Here is a 21,311-nt window from a genome sequence, read left to right as displayed (position 1 = left end):
TCTACTAAACCCACATATGGCTTATATTTAAATGACATCCAAGACCTCCTCTCACAATATTATCCTATCATTTTCTGCCTACAGGTGGCACCTCCTTAGCCAGGTGGGAAGGAGCAGCAGTCCGTAGCACACGCTTCTTGATTAGACCAGGGTTCGGACCTGTCACCACCAAATACGGAGGATGCAGAAAGGTCAGGGAATGACCACCGCATATCCCGGAGCAATGTGGCCTTAGTTGCTAATGCTCCTAAAAACCAAATAACTAACAAATAACAAACTGCCTACAGGAAACCAATATAATCCCCACGTATAACTGTTTCAGCCTGAACGGCCGACCGGGCTAGCCGAGTGGGTAAAGTACCTGCCCGGCAACCCAAAGGTCGCGGGTTCGATTCCCGCCTCGGGCTTGGATCAAAGTACTGCAAAAACCTTGGGAGGTGCAATATGGCCACAGAAGCCGATGCGCCAACAACTACCAAATCAAAAAAAAAAAAAAAAAATCAGCCTGAACTGCCTAATATATATATATATATATATATATATATCTGCAAGATCATGTTTATTTTTTGTTTTTTTATTATGAAAACCCCAAACATGACAGGTATTAGAACCTATACTACTTAGTACCGTACTTGGGTTGGAGGTTGAGAAGACGAGAGAAGATATTTGCTGACATTAGACTTGAACTTCTGTAGACTAATTTTCAGGAAAGACATATGAAGGAAGGTTGTTCCAGAAAATGGCAGTCGAATGAATAAAGCAGGAAGATGAAAAGTTGGTTCTGTGAGTTTGACAAATTGGTCAGACACGACTTCCCCTTAACAAACCCATGTAGTCTTGTCTAGGTGATCCTGCATCACTTCTTTAACTGGTGCCTCCGTAGCCAGGTGGGAAGGAGCAGCAGTGCATAGCACACGCTTCTTGATTAGACCGGGGTTCGAGCCCGTTGCCACCAAATATGGAGGATGCGGAAAGGTCAGGGAATGACCACCGCATATTCCCGAAGCAATATGGCCTTAGTTGCTAATGCTCCTAAAAACCAAATAACAACAACTGTGAGTTTGAAGTCGGACAGTAAATGGATGTTGGCTGGTGGTGGCACGTGTTCGGACTGTTTTGAAAGAGAGAGCGGAAATTATAGAAGCCAATTCAGAAGAACAGTGCCCATGGAAGTATCTATAGAAGAGGTTGCAGCAGAAACAGTACGTTTATGAGACAGCGAGTGGAGAGACTCTGTTAGAGATGAATCATTAATTAACCTAACTGCCCTCTTCTGAATGGAATCAAGAAGCCTGAGAGAGAGATTTGGTGGAACCATCCCAGATGTGGGAACAATATGCCATGGCAGGGCGGATTTGCGATTTATACAGAGTGAGCAGCTGTTTGGAAGAAAAGTAACGCCGAGAGCGAAAGAGAAAACCAAGTTTTTTAGATGCAGAGGAAGCAATATTTGTAATGTGCTTGTGCCAAGAGATTAGAAGTCAGGGTAATCCCCAAAAGAGATATATTTTGCCTAGAAATCGGAGTGTCACCAAAGATAAGCATAGGAGCAGAAGAATCCTTTTTTGAGAGATATAAGACAAGACTGAGTTTTAGAAGGGTTGAAATCAACTAAGTTGTCTTTGCCCCACTGGAGAAATACCTGAAGATCAGCATTTAAGGAATTTGTAGCAGATTTTCGAGAATTTGAAGCTGATTGAACAGGGCAAGGTTTCTCAAAATGGAAAATGAAATGCAATGTTCTATCATTGGCAAAACTATCGATAGGATTTCCAGTCAATGGAAGAAGGTCATTAATATACAAGAGGAAAAGAGTGGGGGAAAGAACTGAACCTTGGGGGACACCAGCATTAGTGGAGAAGTTAGAACACAGAGAGCCATCTACCATCACCCTCAATGAGCGATCAGAGAGAAAACTGGATAACCAATTACAAAAAAACATAAGCTTCCATCTTATGGCAAACCATAAGATGGAAGCTTGTTTAGGAGACCTTTATGCCAAACATGATCGAAAGCCTTTGAGATATCAAGAGCAACTGCTTGTGTTTCACCAAACCTTTCCATTGAATTTGTCCATAAATGGGTAACATAAGCCTGAATATCACCAGTGGATCGACACTGATGGAATCCATACTGGCGATCGTTGATCAGAATGGAAGGTATCTAGGTAGTTTAAGAGTTGGCGGTTAATTGATTTCTTCATTACTTTAGAAAGAGTGGAAGTACAGTAGACTCTTGATTTTCTTGGATAGGTGGTAAAAAACAAATCCCGGATAATCGATTTCATGGTTAATCCAAAAATACAGAAGTCCTCGACATATGTAATAGTAACGTAAGACGTAACTTCTTACTTTGTCGAGTTTTACTTAACTCGAGATTGACTAATAACATATTGCTACTTTATTATTATTGACAAATCTGAATTCAGCGTGATACTTGTTAATATTTTACCATTTTCATATATACTTATTAGTTTAATTTTCTGATCCAAATCGATCACTTTCCTTTTCTTGGTAGATTTATTAGTACCGCTGTAATTGTTCCCTTAGTCTGCACCATGATAACGGTCAAAATGAAATTTTCTGTAAAGAACTTCACAAGGTTAAGGCGAAAACTCAGTATTATCACCCTGCACGAGCTCACATTTTACTAAAGCACATTTCTGGAGGTCACTGCCATAAAACAAAAACAATTTGCACTTCCCGGGCTTTTTGTTCGTGCATCTAATTATAAACGGGTATTAAATAAACTATCTTATTGTATTTGCGTTAATACCTATAACTTCGATTGTGTGGGTTTTTACGTTATTATGTTGAAGTGTGCATCCCCTTCACAAGAAATTGAAAAAAGGTTGCAAAGAACATGAGTAAGTTCAGGAACACAGGTTTTGGGAACAAGTGGAGAAATACCATCAGAACCTGAAGCTTTCTTAGCATCAAGATTCATCAAAATCCTTCTGACATCCTTTTGACGGATGTTTGTTGTTATTTGGTTTTTAGGAGCATTAGCAACTAAGGCCATATTGCTCCGGGATATGCGGTGGTCATTCCCTGACCTTTCTGCATCCTCTGTATTTGGTGGTGACGGGCTCGAACCCCGGTCTAATCAAGAAGCGTGTGCTATGCACTGCTGCTCCTTCCCACCTGGCTACGGAGGCGCCCCCTTTTGACGGAAGACTACAGGAAGCACTGAATGGAGCATGTTGGGAATGGTGATAGGTGTTTTACCAAGATCATTAATACATGAGTTGGAAGAAAAATGGGATGATAGCAGGTCAGCATGAAACTGGTTCTGTTGTCACTTCAGCCTGAAGTGACAACAGAAGCATCTGGTTTTGACCAAGGTGGGAACAGAGATGGACAAAAGTTGCGGCTAATAGCTTTGGCAATAGACCAGAGTGCTCAGAAACCATTAGGGCAAGAAGCAAGTTTTCTACTCTTAGCCTGTTCAAACTCTAGTTTGGACTGATTAATAACTGCTTTACAATTGTTGCGAGCTTTGGTGTAGGCAGAAAATGAAACTGAAGAATTGGAAACAAGCCAATTGCGATATACAACATTCTTCTTCTGAATGGCCTTACCACATTTATTGGAAAAACCAAGGTTTGGATAAAGCACGAGATTTTAAAGTGGAGTGTGGAATAAAGGATTCCATTCCTGCAAGAATAATTTCACTGACACGATCTGATCAAACATTGACATCAGAAGTTTTGAAACAGTAATCCGACCAAGGAAAAGAAATCTCGCAGGTCATCACATTTTGCATTCTTGTAAGGCTCAACAACGCGATGTTGGGAATAGCCATAAGATAAAGGCTCCATTGAAGAAGAGACGATCACCAAGTTGTGATCTGAAGTGCCTAAAGGACCTCTCACTTCGACCGTGTACTTAGAAGGGTTGCTTGTGAGAAAAAGATCAAGCATGTTGGCTGTATGATTAGGATTGTCCGGTATTCTTGTAGGTAAATGAACAATCTGTGCAAGATCATTAGTAATTGCAAAAACCTCAGCATCTCGGCCAGCTGGGTCGATGTAACTAGAAAACAGAAGCCAGCTGGAGTTGTGAAAATTAAAATCACCAAGGAAAATTACCTCACTGTTAGGAAAGTTCGACTGGAGAAAGTCAAGTTGCAAAGAGAGAAACTCAAAGAGCTCCAAGTGATTAGTGGAGTTGGGAGAACGGTGGAGACAACAGATGAATTTAACACAATGAGGTAGAGAAGTTTTAAGCCAGAGAAGATCAAAAAGAGGAGATTCCAAATTACCAAGTCTCTGACAGGGAATATCGGAACGGACATATGCACAAGTACCACCTTTGAGGTGAAAGGAATCATACAGCGAATAATTTGGGCAACTGAGATGAGCAGTAGTCGATTAACTGACAACTGAGATTCTGTGAGAAAAAGTACATGGGGTTTGGTAGACTGCAAGTAGAAATGGACATTGTGAGATTAGAATTGAGACCATGTATATTTGTGAAATGAACTAGGAAGAGTTTGGGAGATTTAGATCTTTTTGCAGATAAGCTTACTCTATTAGTTTGACGAGTCATGGTTTATTCAATAGTAAGAAAAAGTGGGAGGGGAGGAAAAAAAAAAAGTGGGATGTCCTGTATGAAGTAATGAAATTTTTGGATATGGCATACATATGGTAAGAATAAACCCAGATCCTAGACATAACATGTTCTCGACAATCCCCCCCCCCCCGCATACACACTATTCTGACTCCCTCTCGCCACAATGTCCATCATAACCTCAAAAGTGATCAGTCATACTGTGTGATGGAAGAGATGGGGAAGTGTTGACCAGAATTTAGCTCTGGAGACCATGGGTTCCACCAATTCGAGCCTCCAATAAGTAAAGTGGTGGTATTGCACCGGTTGATGAGAGTCATATTAACACCTAGTATTACCTGGTAACACAGAAGGGGTGGCATTCCTCCATGTGGTGTGGGTGCCACACCTCGATCCCTGCTTACATTGGTTCACACCTGGGTGGTTACCCACAGTGTGCTTGTGTGTGGGGGGTTCTACCCAGGATTACTAACAGTCCCACCATCGTGGAGGTTCAAGTAGAGGATTTGGCTATCAGAGACCATCTGGACTTTGCCGAAATTGGGTCCACTTGACTTGAGTGTCACCCAAATATCAGTTCCATCAGTGTTTTAGACTCACGGGTAGCAAGTACAGCTTGTCTGGCATATCTGAGAGAATGTCTGTGATCTCAATTACCTCATATTGCACATAATCTGGCACATGGAGGGATAGCATACTGATAATAAACTCTCAGGTATCCCCAAAACCAATCCAACTTAAAAACAAACCTTGAGCCAGAGGCAGCAAGAGTCACCATTAATTTTGATTTAACTATATTCCTAGGGAACCTGAACAGTCACCGTCTACTATAGGGAAATTAAAACCTGGACAAATATAGACAAAATATCAAAAAAATATTTGACCAACACAATCTGATAAAACTCAATAATGGAGTGCACACATCTTCCTACCGGATCCATTTTAACTACTGATGTCTCTCTATGCTCAGCAACCATATGTCCTTTATTTGGACGGACTGTTCATTACAATCCACTGGGTAGTAACCATTACCCTGTGATCTACTGCATTGATCCCAGCATTCTCCACATTTTTTAACAAAACATGCCAAGTGGAATGGCCCTGAGTGCCAATCAATCTTTTGTATGATATATAGAGTGCTCTTTCACAGTAGATAAGTTATATTTATTTTCCAGTGTCTATTCTTCCTGTTTTCTCAAGTGATTCTAAACTTAAAAGGTTTCAAGTAAGAATCCAGAAAGGAAATTCGCCTTGTTTCCTTGTGTGTATATATATATATATATATATATATATATATATATATATATATCTATATAATCCATACTAACCAAACTAACTTTCTCAACCACTTGGTCACTGCTCCTGCCTCCATGTGGCAGGGCCAATAACCTGGGAGAATAAAGTTACTCTCCCAGGGCTAAAAGGAGCAACAATGGACTTAAATAATTTTCCTCCTTTAGAGCCATCAAGCTCAAGGACAGAAATATGTAATGAAAATTATGTGATGCAAACCAACTTAAAAGGCTTTAAAGAGCAGTATACTAACCTACCGAACTTTTTGGTGATGTACTCTCTGCCTATTCAGCCTGTGAGCCAGTTATCATTTATGATTCAAAAATATTTGAAATGTATTGCTGGATCAACAAAAATGGTGAAGCAATTATAATCCAGAGACCTCGTAGTTGAAACATTCTGTGTGGCTATTAAAGACAAAGACATTTGCTGGGCTGCCATTATCTGTTATCCCCCACAATATCTTAAATTCATCAAAAGGCATGATCACAGGGTGGGACCTACTTGCAATGTCTGAGGAAGAATTAGTCCAAGAATTTAGTAATCAAAAGCTAATCAGTGCGAAACGCATAATGATTAAAAAAGATGAAAATCTTGTCCCAACTTTATCCATCATTTTAACCTTCAGCACTCCTGATGTGCTGGCTATTTAAACTGCCAAATTCGGCCATACATCCTAAATCCTCTTCACTGTTTTAAATGCCAGAAATATGGCCACTCTCAGCAGGCATGAGGTGATGCCATCTGTCCTATATGTGGCTCTAAAGATCATATACAAAGGAGTTCAGGCTGGTTGCTCAGCCTGAACTCCTGTGTGTCCCAGCTGCAAAGGAAGTCACCCTGCATTTTCTAAATCATTTGATATGCGGAAAACTGGAAAGAAAATTCAGAGATACAAAATAAAACATAAAGTAACATATCCTGAAGCACACAGACAAATTATGTTAACCATGCCCAGTCTATCCTATGCATCTCACGCCTGAAACTATCTTTCAACTGCAGCTCAAACAGATGTGTCAATACCACCGAACACCTCTCTGGCAAACTGGGTTAAAGCAACCTTATCAGTGGCGCCTCCATAGCCAGGTGGGAAGGAGCAGCAGTGCGTAGCACACGCTTCTTGATTAGACCGGGGTTCGAGCCAGTCACCACCAAATACAGAGGATGCAGAAAGGTCAGGGAATGACCACCGCATATCCCGGAGCAATATGGCCTTAGTTGCTAATGCTCCTAAAAACCAAAACAACAACAACAGCAACCTTATCAGCCTCCAGAAAAGACACTCCTAAAATCAATGAAGCAACTAACACTCCAATTAGCATCCCAGCTGATACGCAGATGGTCTCACATGACAGTGAGAAACTGGAAACTATTAAAAACAGCAAAAAAACTGAATTGCCAACCAATATTATGGAAATAGAAGTACATTCAGATTGAGGAACCCATACTAGAACTTCATGTGAATGACACTATGGATACTGGATGAACCATCTTCCCAAAAAAATGGAAAAAATGCCCTGCAAACAAAAAGCAGTCAGACGATCATCCTCTGCCAAACCAAAATAATGCATGATATCATTCAATGGAACTGCAGAGGACTAAGCAGTCATTCTGGTGATTTAAGGGATTTACTCATTCAGTTCAATCCCATAAGTGTATACCTATTGGAAACATTCTTGTCACCCCAATTTTCAACAAAATTCTACAATTATATGATGTACAGATGATAGAAACTCAGTCTTTTGCACGTGGTGGAGTAGCCATTCTAATTAATTCTAACATGCATCTAAACTGATCCAGTTACTAACCAATCTATAAGTTGTGGCTGCTTGTATTGCAGTTGGTGCATCAGTTACGCTTGTTTCTGTTTATATTCCACCATCTCTACCTCTTTCCCATTCAGAACTTGACGACCTTATTACCCAACTCCAATTTGTCTTTTCGGTGACTTCAGTGGATACCATCCATTGTGACGGTCCGGTCCGCTACAATGGACAGAATAGGGAAACTGATTGAGGAATATATGAATAATAATGATCTTGATTTACTGAACTCTGGATCTCCTACTACCTACAGGGTCTACTTCTGCAGTTCACTTGTCAGTTTTCTCTCCATCCATCTTTCCAATCATGACATGGTTGGTATTATCTGATCCTTTTAACAGTGGCCCCATGTGCAAGCATTGTGATTCGAGCGACCTTTCAGCAAATTATCTAGTATGCCAATTATTATAAAAAGCGTTATTTTTTTGGGTGAGTTTTTGCAATTTTCTTAAACTTTTATTGTATATATTAATAACATTTAACGTATTAAAAACTTACTAATACAGAAAGGAAAGTCACCTTTCTTTACATAAATCAATTACTAACCTTTCTTTGTCCGCTTGGTTACTAGGTGGCACCACTCCTGCCTCCATATGGCGGGGCTGGAAACCTGGGCGGAAAAGCTCTCATTCCCAGGGCAAAAAGGAGCAAACACCATGGATTTTGACAGCAGTCACAAAATCTTCTAACATGAGCCAATCAACTCAAGAACACGAAGAGATCAATACAAACATGGCAAAAAGACAAAAAAAACTGATATATATATAAATGAAATACCCACACCAAAGTATCTCATCATCCATTCCACAGATGATCAGTCCACAGGAAAATTATCCCCTTTCCTGATACAAAAATATCCGGAAAATATAGCAGGAATTCCAAAAGCAGTAAAAAGGTTAAAATCAGGTGACTTACTGATTGAGACAACCAATATACAACAGTCAGAGCAACTAATGAAAATGTCCACTTCTGGCAGAATTCCGTTAACAATTACACCCCATAATACTTTAAACACCTCGGAAGAAATAATTTCTGAATGGGATCATTGAGAGAGAACAGAAAGAACAAAAGACGAAATACTACATGAAATGAAAAACCAAAGAGTCATTCCTGTGAAAAGAATAACGTTCAAAAAAGGACTAATCACTCACACCAGAAATATGGTTGAAACTTTTAATACTCCAAGTCCACCGCAGCATGGGAAAGCAAGATACCTGCTTTGTCAAATTTGACCCTATATACCAAATCCTATTCAATGTTTTAAATCTCAAATATATGAAAGTTCACAAACAACATGCAGAGGAATAGCAATATGTGCCAAATGTGGTTCCTGAGAACACACCAATCAAGAATGTACAACTGAACACCCTAAATGCCCAAACTGTAGTGAAAACCACACTGCCCACTCTCATGAATGCAAAAGATGGAAACAAGAAAGGAAAATCCAAAAATACCAAGCAGAACATAAAGTTACATACCAGGAAGCCAGAAAAACATTACAACCAGCCAATATAAAGAAATCTACCTATGCACAGATAACAAGTAAACAAATAACCCAGAACAACAGGATCACAAACTGAAGTCACAATTGCACCAAATGAATCACTGTTAGATTGAGCACGTAAATGGCTCGCATCCACAAAACAGAAATGAGAACAGGCTGAAAACACCCCCCCCCCCATCTCAGTTCCACCAACGGTAATTTCACCACCACAAGTAAAAACCAAAGAACACTCCTCCATAACAGTACACCATGCTGCTGAACAAATAGACACAGTAGGAAAAGCACAACAACAAGAACTCATTCTAGAAATATTTGCTGATGAAGATATGGACACTGGAAAGCCATATTTCCCTAAAAAAGACAAATCGCGGACAGAAAAATATAAAACGGTAATGGGAAAATAACCAGAAAACTCATCTAAAACAAAACAAATGGTGCCTTTATTCAATGGAATCGTCATAGTTTCCATAATAATATATATGATGTCCTAGATTTAATTTATCAATATCACCCAATATGTTTCTGTTTACAAGAAACATAGCTGAAACCTGATGATACAATCGTAATTAAGAACTACACTATACATCAGCGAGATTGAATAAATAATTCTATATAGCCCACAGAGTAGCAGCAGTCCTTGTCAATTCTCACATACCAGTTCAAACACCACCTACAAACTCCTCTTGAAGCAGTAGCAGTACATATAGCAGCAAGTAGTTTAATAATAATAGTATCAATATATTTACCCCTGAACCAAGAAATAAGTTATGAAGACTTAGAAGAACTGATATATCAACTACCCCCTCCTTACTTCTTGATTAGACCTAAGTGGACATCACCCTTTATGAGGAAATACTGATTTTAATAAAAATAATAGACGCCAAAAATCTAACCCTCCTGAACAGTGGAAAATGCACGTGTGTCCACCTTCCAACAGGAACCAGCACAGCAATTGATCTTACTTTGTTCCCCATCATTATATCCTGTTTTAGAATGGACAGTTCATGAACTTCCATTACACAGCGACCACTACCCCATTACTGTCACTTTAACAAAAAACATCCCATTTCAATCCAGACGAAAACCCAAATGGAAGCTTCACAAAGAGTGAGAAAAATACGAAAAATCTAGCAGTAATGGAACAGAAAGTCCAACAACTAACCAGTGACCAAGCAGTACAATATGTAACCGACCAAATTAGCCAAGAAGCAGAACAACCAATATGAATGTCTACCAAACTTCCTCTATTCCCAAAGTCGTGGTGGAATGAGGAATATACCCAAACGAGACAGAAACAGAGCATGGAATTTTTTCACGAAAATCCTACCACAGACAATCTAATACATTTTTAAAAAATGAGAGTGAGAGCAAGATATGTCAGACGGGCATGCAAGAAAGCCCCCTTGATACATCTTGCCTCAACCATAAATAGAACTACAAATACTAAAACAGTTTAGGATAAAATAAGCAATAAATACCAAAATTTAGTACATCCAATTATTCAATTGGCAAGGACAGTTGCCAATTGATAATTGGATGTACAAACAAAAACAAATAGCAAATTCTTTAGGTAACTTTCACCAAAATATCTGACCCACCACATCCTATCCACCGAAATTCCAGAAATATAAAAATCATCAAGAAAAATACAATTTAAAATTCTCCACAAAATAGGTAGAATAATATAACCATAATGGAGCTCCATAAGGCACTATCACAAACAAAAAGTGCAGAAGGTCTAGATGGTATCAATTATATAATGAAAAAGAAGCTCAGTGAAGAATCATTATGATATCTACTTCTTTTATACAACCGAATTTATATGGAGCATGTTTCCTAACATATGGCATCATGCGATTGTCCTCGCTTTCCCAAAACCTGGCGAAGATCCTACTAATCTGAACAGCTACCATCCAATAGCACTCACCAGCTGCCTAGGAAAATTAAAGGAAAAGATTATAAATGCAAGACTCATATGGTACCTAGAAAACCATAACCTTTTGTGCACAGTACAGTGTGGCTTCAGGAAACATAGATCAACCTTGGACCCCCTAATTAAAATAGAAAACAATATATGAAACACTTTCATTAGAAAAGAACATTTAGTCATGATATGCTTTGATATCCAAAAGCATACAATACATCCTGGCACTGTGGCATGCTCTGGGACATATATAACTTAAAGCTAAGAAGACACATCCCTATTTACTATGAGCAATATGGTGCAAGGAAGCCTGAGGCTTATGATGCACCAGCCAAAAACAAATTTCCGAGTCACCCTGAGAGAGAGAGAGAGAGAGAGAGAGAGAGAGAGAGAGAGAGAAGTATAAGGGAATCACCAAGAAAGGAATGATGATATCCAGCTCAGGACCCTGTGTGTGCCAAGCCCATGCTCACCAGATGTGAGCCCTTGGGGTTATCCAGAACTTTTTACAGCACCAAACTTTCCAAGTACGAATGCAAACTACACTCTCAAAAGTTTTCCTACAAGGAGAAGGAGTACCATGGGGACCAATCCTCGATGCCACCCTGTTTGCAATTAACATGAACACAGCAGTTACAAGGTACAATAAACAAGGTCAGCAGTTGGGCTCGGAAAAATGGTTTCACGATCTCCGCACAAAAAACAATAGGCACGCACTTCTGTAACAAAAGAAACCTTCATTTAGATCCAGAATTAAAACTTAAAGGACAGTTAATCCCAATCAAGCCAACCATAAAATTTCTTGGACTTTTTCTTGATAAAAAACTACCTTTTTTTTTTTTTAGAACATATAAAACAGCTAAGAACAAACTGCATCTAGAATAAACATTTTGAGTCTTATTAGCAACAACCTGGAGCACAGATAGTTACTTTATTGCGATTATACAGAGCCCTCATAAAATCTCAACTAGACTATGGAGCCCCCCTGTACAATTCAGCCAAACCAAGTGCCTTGAGATGGCTAGATCCGGTGCATCACAACACTTTACATACACTATTATAAGCCTATCACACATCACCAGTCCAGAGCCTATATGCAGAGGCTCACGAACCATAACTACAACTCCAGAGACAAAACTTGCTGTTATACTATGCTGCAAAGATAAAATCAATACCTGACCACTGACATGGACAATCCTACACGAACCAAGTTTGGAAAACTTATATAGAGCACATCCAAATGCCAACAAACCAGCAGGCGTATATTTAAGAGACCTAATCCAGCAACATAATTTAAATCTCAATCAGATAGCAATTTCTCTTAAAGTTTCATATCCACCTTGGGATACCATTCAAACGATATGCAATCTCCAAATGTATAATTGGAACAAGAATTCTCTACCTAAACAAAATTTCCAGCAATTACGCACAGCCTACAGAGACCAAAATTACAATCTACCCTGATAGCAGCCTAGTTCCCAAATGCCATCATCTCCCAACTGAGTGCAGCATTTATATGGCAGAACTGGATGCTATACAACTAGCCATGAACCATATATGGATAGCCAACATCGTCAACAGTATAATCTTCACAGATTCATTCAATGCCCTGCAAGCCTTGAAGAATAACTGAAATACCTATCTGACAATATGGCAAATCCAAAATATGTTAGCAAAATGAAAACAAAACATAAGTTTCTACTGAGTTCCCGGACATGTTAGGATAGACAGTAATGAACAGGCAGATCAAGCAGCAAAACAAGTGGAAAGCACTATCAACTAAACTGTAAAAATACCATATTATTATTATTATTATTATTATTATTATTATTAGAGTTGATAAATTCAAATATTTGGGATCAATCTTACAAAGTGATGGATCATCCCAAGCAGAGATCAACAAGAGAATTACAGACGGCAGAAAGGCTATCGGCATGTTAAACTCTATTCTGTGGAGCAAAAATATCCTAAATAAAACAAAGAAACTTATATTTCAAACGATTATACAAAGTCTTCTATTGTATGGAGTGGAAACCTGGACATTGAATAGGCGAGTGGAAAACAAATTGCTCTCCACAGAAATGGATTTTTGGAGACGCTCAGCAGGAACTTCTGGAAGAGACAGAAAACGGAATGAAGACATAAGGGAAAAAATGGAAGTGAAAAAGACTATTATTGACACCATCAAAGAAAAGCGTCTAACATGGTATGGACATGTAATACGGATGCAAGAAAACAGATATCCAAAGGCTATCCTGGAATAGATACCTCCTAGGAGAAGAGGAAGACTTAGGAGGATGGATGGAGTACGGGAGTGCATGACAGCCCGAGGCTTAACCAACCAAGACACCTTGAACCACACTTTATGGCGGGAAAAAATTCCTAACAAGAAATAACTTGTAGGCTGAGGAAACCCATTGTAAATGGAAACACTCCTCTTGAAGAAGAAGAAGAAAAAGAAGATTATTATTATTAGCCATATGGTGCAAGTAAGCCTGAGGCTTATGCTGTAGCAACCAAAAAAAAAAAATTTCTGAGTTACCCAGAGAGAGAAGTAGAAAGGAGTCATCAAGAAAGAGAAGAATGATAATATCCAGCTCCAGAACCCTGAGTGTACCAAGCCCATACTCCACCAGATGTGAGACTATAAAATTACAATCCGAATTAGCAGCAAAAAAAAAAAAAAAAAAGTGCCAACAAAAATGGCAGGAGCAAACCAGACAAGAAGTTATACTAAGCAGATTAAGAGTAGGGCATGCAAATGTTACCTGCTCCAAGCTAAATCTCCACCTCAATGCTCTGACTGTAAAACAATACTAACACTCCAAGATATCTTACTTGACTGCCCTAACTTTACATTAGAAATTATATTTAAATCCTTAAAAGCAACTACTTCATTACGAGCAAAATTAGCAGATACTCAATATATCAGAAGTTTTCCAGTTCCTGAAACTTATAAATTATTATAATTTAATACAAATTTGTATAATCATACCAAAAGAATCAGATAATGATCCATAAAACATATGTTTTGGCACACTATAGCTATAGAAGCTGATGTGCTAGAAAAACCCAAAACAACCAACCTTTAACAGTGACCACTTTCCAATTATTTGCTCAATACAAACAGCAGTCACTCAAAATTCCTGATCAACGATCCAGTTGGAAATTTAATAAGGCGAACTGGGATGACTATTCTGCCCAAATGCTTTTAGATAGAATTTATGTTCAACAGAAACCTATTGATGATGTAACTACTTACATCACCATTCAGATTCTGACTGAGGCAAATGCTTTTCATTCCAAAATCCAAGACATATCGCACTACTGAAATCATTGGTGGAATATAGAGTGCACTAATGCCAAACAAGAGAAAAACCATGCATGGAATAATTTCCAGAAATGTCCTACGAATAGTAACTTGATTACTTATAAAAGGCTTAAAGCAAAAGCAAGGCAGATTAGAAGGAAAGCAAAATAGGATTCATGGATAGCTTTTGCACAAAAGCTATCCATGAATCCATCACAAAAGACACTGACACACAAATATCTGTAGAATGGATACAGGTGCTAAATGGCAAATTTGTTCAGTGCCTGCTACTTTACTTCACTGTAAAGGGAAAGACATGTCTGCTCCTGAAAAAGTTGCCAATGCTCTAGCAGATTCTTTCTCCACCATCTCTGCTTCTGCCTCCTATACATCTTTCTTCTAGAGCAGTAAAGATGATGCAGAACAGTATAAAATTAACTTCATGCACCGCTCCTTCCTGTAAAATCAATCCTTTACATTAAGAGAACTGAAAGAATCATTAAATAGATTTCTTAACAGTGCTGCAGGCCCAGATGGTGTTCAGTACATTATGCTGAAGCATTTACATGACTTGTGTATCCTGTTGATTTTCTATAATTGGATCTCTGAAAATGCCTATCCTTCTTCCTGGTTCCATACCAAAACCTGGCAAAGATCCTTTCCTGGTTCAAAATTATAGGCCAATATCTCACATGAGGCTCACTTACATCCTGGAGTCACAGAATCTCCTTCCAGGCCATCGGTATGGCTTCAGAAGAACAGATCAATGCTAGGTGTGTTTATCAAAGCTGAATCTCATATTCGCAATCATGGTCAACTTAGATCTTGAAAATGCGTTCGACACACTAAACTTTGCATTGGGCCCCACTTTTTCTAGCTGTGACACTGGCAAAACATATTAAAACGTAAAAAATATATGAATTTTCTTTTTATACTCCGGAATGACCACACAATCAAAGGAGTTAGGCAGACCAACAAAAGGGAAGCATGGAGGTGTTGTTTCCACAGTTACAAGAACCACAAAAATGCAAACAGTATGAATTAAAATACTATGAATGTACTAGATATACCCATGTGTTGACCTTCCCATGCTCAGTTTCAAGAGTTTTGATGTTACCAAACTAGAGGAAAATTGAAAATACTTTGGGCAGGTCATTCATGGAAATTTCAGCTATGACATCTTACTCACCCCATTTTCAGACACACAAAACACATGCTGAAAAACATTGATCAGTTTTGAATCAACATCTAATGCCACATACAATCGCAATACTTCACAAAGTCAGAATTGCACCATGCTCTAGATTCCACCCAACTGAGTGCAGCAGGACCAGGTGGAATACTTTCCGAGACAAATGGTGTGATGCTTGTTTTGGCATTTCTGAAACCAGCAAAGGATCCTTCAAATCCAGAGCACTACCAACCTATTGCACCCACCAGCTGTATGAGCAAGGTCACGAAAAAAGTTATCAATGCTCGGCTAACCTGGTTTCTTGTTCAAAATGACCTAAACCCAGTGTAATGTGGCTTTTGAAGGCTAATCCTCTCTCGACCTTTTGATTAAGACAGGCCAGGTGGGTAAAGTGCCTGCCTGCAACCTAAAGGCCGCGGGTTCGAATCCCGCATCGGGCTTGGATCAGAGTAAATGTAAAAACCTTTGGGAGGTGCATTATGGCCACAGAAGCCAATGCGCTAACAACTAACAAAAAAAAAAAAAAAAAGCTTGATTTCTTGATTGATTGATATAAGCTTGATTTCTTGCATTATATGCCACTACTAACACTAAAATGGTCATGGGAACACTGATAACTGTTAGCATTACATGTAATGTATTGGAATACGATGTACATGTACAAAATATTTAAAATGTGGGAATAATATTAATTCTGATACACTTAATATTATCAACATGAATTCCACACTAAATCTGAAATTCTTGTGCAAAAAACCCCTTTCTACTTATTTCATGCATTGTATCCTAAACTTTTACTTTTAATGCCAAAAATTTCTACTGCTTCTCATATTTAGATATACAGCAGACTCTCAATTTACTGGAATCGAATTAACTGGGACACTTAAACTCCAAATTAAAAAAATAAAAAATAATCATAAAATTCAAGTAATAACTAGAATAGGTATAAACAGATATTTTGCAAGTCGTAAATAAGCAACAAGAAGCGGTGTTTTAAGCCGTAATTGAGAGATTAGTGTGCCTATTATCTTGCACACTGTCCTCACACCTGCCACTCAAAAAAAGAAAGAAAGCAAAGAGACCAAATGTTTAGTTTGTTTTAGTGCGTCATTTGTTGTGTTCCATCGCACCGCAAAAGGACATTTTGTTTCGTTATTTATGCTAGGGATATCAAAATTTTTATTATTATTTTTATTTTTTTTTTTCTTTATAAATCGCTGAAATGATGGGCAAACGCATGAGTTGTGCTTTCAATTAAACAAAAACTTGAACTTATTCAAAAGTTTGAAAATGGTGCATCCGTTAAATCTCTAAAGAACCATTATAATGTTGGTGACCAAACCATATGCGACATTGTAAAAAATAAAGGGAAGCATCGTATTAGACACGCTGTTAGTGCGTGGTAAGTTTTTCGTTTTTTATGTATTGGACACGCCAGTAGTGCATGGCAAGTTTTTTTTAATTTTTTATCTATCGCCATACTTTTTACGTAGGTTGCGGAATATTTTTCGATATAGTAAGTCCCCGACTTATGTATCTTCGGACTTATGTTACATTATTTATATATTTTTTATATGACTGAAGATTTCAGTGAAGGGGACACACATTTCACTGTAGTAGCTTAAAAACCCACAGATTTCCTGCTATCGGTATTATTGCAAATGCAATAAGATCGAGTTTACTACCCGTTTATAATAAATTGTGCTACCAGAAAAGCCCAGTAACCCAGAAAGTGCAAATTGTTTTATGGCAGTGATCTCCAGAAATGAGCTTTAGTAAAATGCGAGCTTATGGGGTGATAATAGTAAGTTTTTGCCTTAACCCTGTGAAACTTATTACAATAATAATAAGTTCTTTTCAGAAAATTTATTTTGAATGTTATCATGGTGCCAACTAAGAGAACAAGTGACAGTGGTACTAGTAAATCTATCAAGAAAAGGAAAGCGATTGAATTGGATCAGAAAATTAAAATAATGATGTATGAAAATGGCCAAACAACAAGTATCGTGCGGAATTCAGATTTTTCAGTGGTAATGATGAACACAAAGTAGAAAGACAGAATACGAGAAGTGGTGAAGCAATCAGCACCAGTGAGGTCAACCATAATAACCAAGGTTACGAAATACATATCAGTTTTTACAGTACAATAACTTTTTTTTTCTTCCTGTTATGTTTTATTTTCTTATGTGCTACTTCACTGCTGTCCCCAGATAAAGTTTTTAATTGAACTAATTAAAATATATAGCTATTTTTCTTCTGAGGATATTACGTAGTTTTCGTAATTTTGGCATATCAGGGATATAGTAGCAATATTTTATTAGTCATTCACGAGTTACGTAAAACTCGACTTACATAAGAAGTCATATGTTGAGGACTTACTGTATTTTTGGATTAACCGGGAAATTGATTATCCGGGAAATCTTTTTTTTTTTTTTTTACTGTCTATCCTGGAAAATCGAGAATCTACTGTACTGTATTATGTGCAATAGTATAATGTATGTGTATATGCACAATATCTATTTATTGTTCATAAAGTATATTTGTTATAAAAATGATTTATTACCTATTACAATTGGTATTATGTTTTATAATTTCAGAGAAGTATGAAATAGTAGAAGAATCTAATTTGTATTTGCCAAATTTCACAGGAGGCATTTGTGTTTCATCTATGAGAGAACTTTAGCTTATCATCTCATTGTCAAGTCCAAAGGCTTTGGGCTTGTTACTGAAACTGTAGCACATTTGGGAAAGTACTAATCTATATCAATTCATATCATCATTCCTGAAACAAGGACAAGCTTAGCAGTTAACATCAGATATTAAGTTATGCATAAGTATAATATTATAGTTTTTTCCTATAATATTATAAAAAATATCACACTAGGTCAGCCATGTGTTCATGAATTGTGATAATATTTATCATCAAAATTTACTCTACCCACTTGAGATATATACTTAGTACAGAATGTACACAAATGCAGCATCACTGATTTGCAAAGAAATTTCATTAAATTTATAGAGTAGAAACTCCATTGTAGTAAGCTGAAATAGACTTAGTAATTAGTATATACTGTGATTTAAAAACATATATGTATAGCAGTGACACACTGGCAGTATAGCATCTTCACACTGGCACTTCATGTGTGTCAAGTGCAATTTGATAGTTGTTTTTAGAGGTAATAGTAATGGGGGTTCTGAGTTGTCATATATAAAAACAGGACAGTTTTATTCTGTTAACATTTTTAATATTTTTTGTAGGTTCATAAGTTCAGATCATAAGTAATTATTTCCAATTAAAATTTTACATTGTTTTATTTCAATTAAAATACAAAGTGGAACAGTATTTGGGAAATGCTAATGAAGTATTGTCATCTCAAGACGCATGTTTCTGGCGTGTTATGTCATTGCCTAAAATGCAGTGTATAACAACAGCAAATGCAAAAATCAACTTTTCAGACTTTCTAAACAAAGTCAGTAGAGGGAACATCATTCAAAGACAACTGATTATTATTTTAAATGTATTAATGAATCATGATTAAAGTTTAATGTGGATACATAATAGGTGCTTATTAATTTGCATTCCCACAAGTATTTAAATGTGCATTTAAAGATTCACTTAGCACTGTATAAGTGTTTCTGATAGCTAAGAATTTGTACGAAAAAATACTTAACAAAAATAAATTATGTAACAGCAATGTTATACACCTGCAATCAGTACTCATATACAGTAAAATCCCTTTACAACAAATAGTCAATGAAAATGTCACTATAATGAAAATATTTCAAGCTCCCATCTGACTTCCTTTATTAATAATATTTTGTAAATTTTATTTGAGCAAAATAGTTCTGATGGAAAATTCAGTATAATGAATTATTTTCAAAGTTCATCTATGCTTAAAATGTATTGGTTTGCAAATATGAAAATTACGTATGCCTAGTCCTTGGTGTGTGTGGGGGGGATTGAAGCAGATGCAAGTACATCAGCCCCAAACTGAAAAGGCATATTAACACATGCAAAGTAATGGAAGTGATATTTACTGCTTCATATTTTTGGATAGTATGTATTATATCGTAATGATATTTCTTAAAAATACAATAAACCTTCAAAATGTTTATCTCTAAACAGATTTTTACTTTTGTAGTACATGTCATTTTATTTATTATCAATTTTAAAATTGATAGTTAATGAAAATACGGCAGAACTTCTTACTTTATAAGAAAAGTGTAAAGCGTTGCAGAATTTATTTCAACAAACAATGATTTGTGCCCCCCTCTCAATTTAACATGATTTTACTGTGTGTGTGAATAAAATATTAATATAACTAAAATTACACTTTTCAGCAGAGAAGACAATCTTGTCATACATGTACATCTTCCATTTATCATCACTCATTTTCATTTTATATTAGCAATGAATTTTCCATTTTATATGGTAAATTGAAATTACTGTAAAAGTTTTGTATTATAATTTTCATACTGCATGTACAGAGAATTCTAAACCTATATGTTCTGTAAATTTTAATATTTTGTCCTTTTTTTTTGGAAAATGAATATTTTCAATTAACTTGCACAAAACGAATATCATATATAAAATAAATTTATGGATTGACATTCTTAGGCTTATATTTATTGGTGCACATAATTCTTATTTTAAAAGGTTTTCATAAATTTTGTTAATATAGTTTCTGTACACATATACTTAAATAGTAATAGTATTATAGGAAAAGCTTCCTTTGATTTTACCATTAACTGTTGTAAATGGGCTTCCTTTGATTTTAATGTAAACTTCATTGTAAATGAATAAGATTGTGTTAATTCATATATCTTCCCTATTTAAAGAGTATTTTTTTATCTGCACCTCTGAACTGAGTGCTTTATAAATGAGATGCAGATATAACAAAACGTGTAATAAAATGTATTTAGTAAAAGATATATTTGTGTAGTTCACTTTATAGGAAAGCAAGATTTGAATATTATTTTTAAAGATGTTTAATATATAATGAAGGAAAATACAACTTGCATTTTTAAACTGATGTTATGTTTTTGGTAGCTAGTCATGTTAAAATAAATTTTTGATATCTAACATAGGCAGGTAACAGTGTGGAAGGGTGACATTTTGATGGGATCATCATCAAACTAAATGTTGACCAGCCATTTCCACTAGGCAGCTGTTTTTGCAATACATCAAAATAAATGTCAAATGTAGGGCATTTGACATCATGCACTCCCCCCCCCCTATAGGTGGGGAAAGATTTATGACGGCTGCTTTTCCTTTAATTTGTGCATAAATTTTCTGAAAAGTGTTTTGATAAGTTTAGTGGAAACCAGCATGAAAAATAATAAAATGTGTGATTTTATCATATGAAAAGGTGAATGTTACAATGACTTTTTATTTGATTGACTGTAAGAAAACAAAAAATATTTGGCATACAGTTATGTAGCAGAAACAAACATTTAACAAGTAATTTGTATAACTACCCAAAACTCTTCATTTGCTATTTACTTTGAATTTTTGGAAAAATTCTATCTAGTGGCCCCTACATGTTACATATTTTGAAAACTGCACATCAAACTCTAACATTTGATGTGGTCCCAACCAAGTATTGTTTCTGCATTCTGAAAGCCTCTTGTAAGACCATTTTTTAACATTATCTTACATCAGCACCTCTCAGAATTTGTCTTACTGATCCCCAT

General features: G+C 36.7%; 1 protein-coding gene across 5 annotated transcripts in view; it reads left to right on the top strand.

The window, feature by feature from the left end:
* Positions 1–19,107, top strand: part of LOC150079193 (pleckstrin homology domain-containing family G member 5-like) — a 559,615-nt gene extending 540,508 nt beyond the window's left edge. For all 5 annotated transcript variants that reach the window (XM_090382446.1, XM_090382448.1, XM_090382445.1 and 2 more), the window contains one exon: positions 18,215–19,107. In XM_090382446.1, the coding sequence (XP_090238572.1) occupies positions 18,215–18,224 (10 nt within the window). In that variant the 3' untranslated portion in view covers positions 18,225–19,107. The remainder of the gene's footprint in view (positions 1–18,214) is intronic.
* Positions 19,108–21,311: the final 2,204 nt, after the last annotated feature.

Source organism: Mastigoproctus giganteus, chromosome 10 (assembly GCF_048544385.1).
Source record: "Mastigoproctus giganteus isolate SK-2022 chromosome 10, ASM4854438v1, whole genome shotgun sequence".
In the NCBI taxonomy this organism is placed as follows: Eukaryota; Metazoa; Arthropoda; class Arachnida; order Uropygi; family Thelyphonidae; genus Mastigoproctus; species Mastigoproctus giganteus.
The sequence above is the reverse complement of the archived record's forward strand: the minus strand, read 5'-3'. Positions and strand labels throughout refer to the sequence as shown.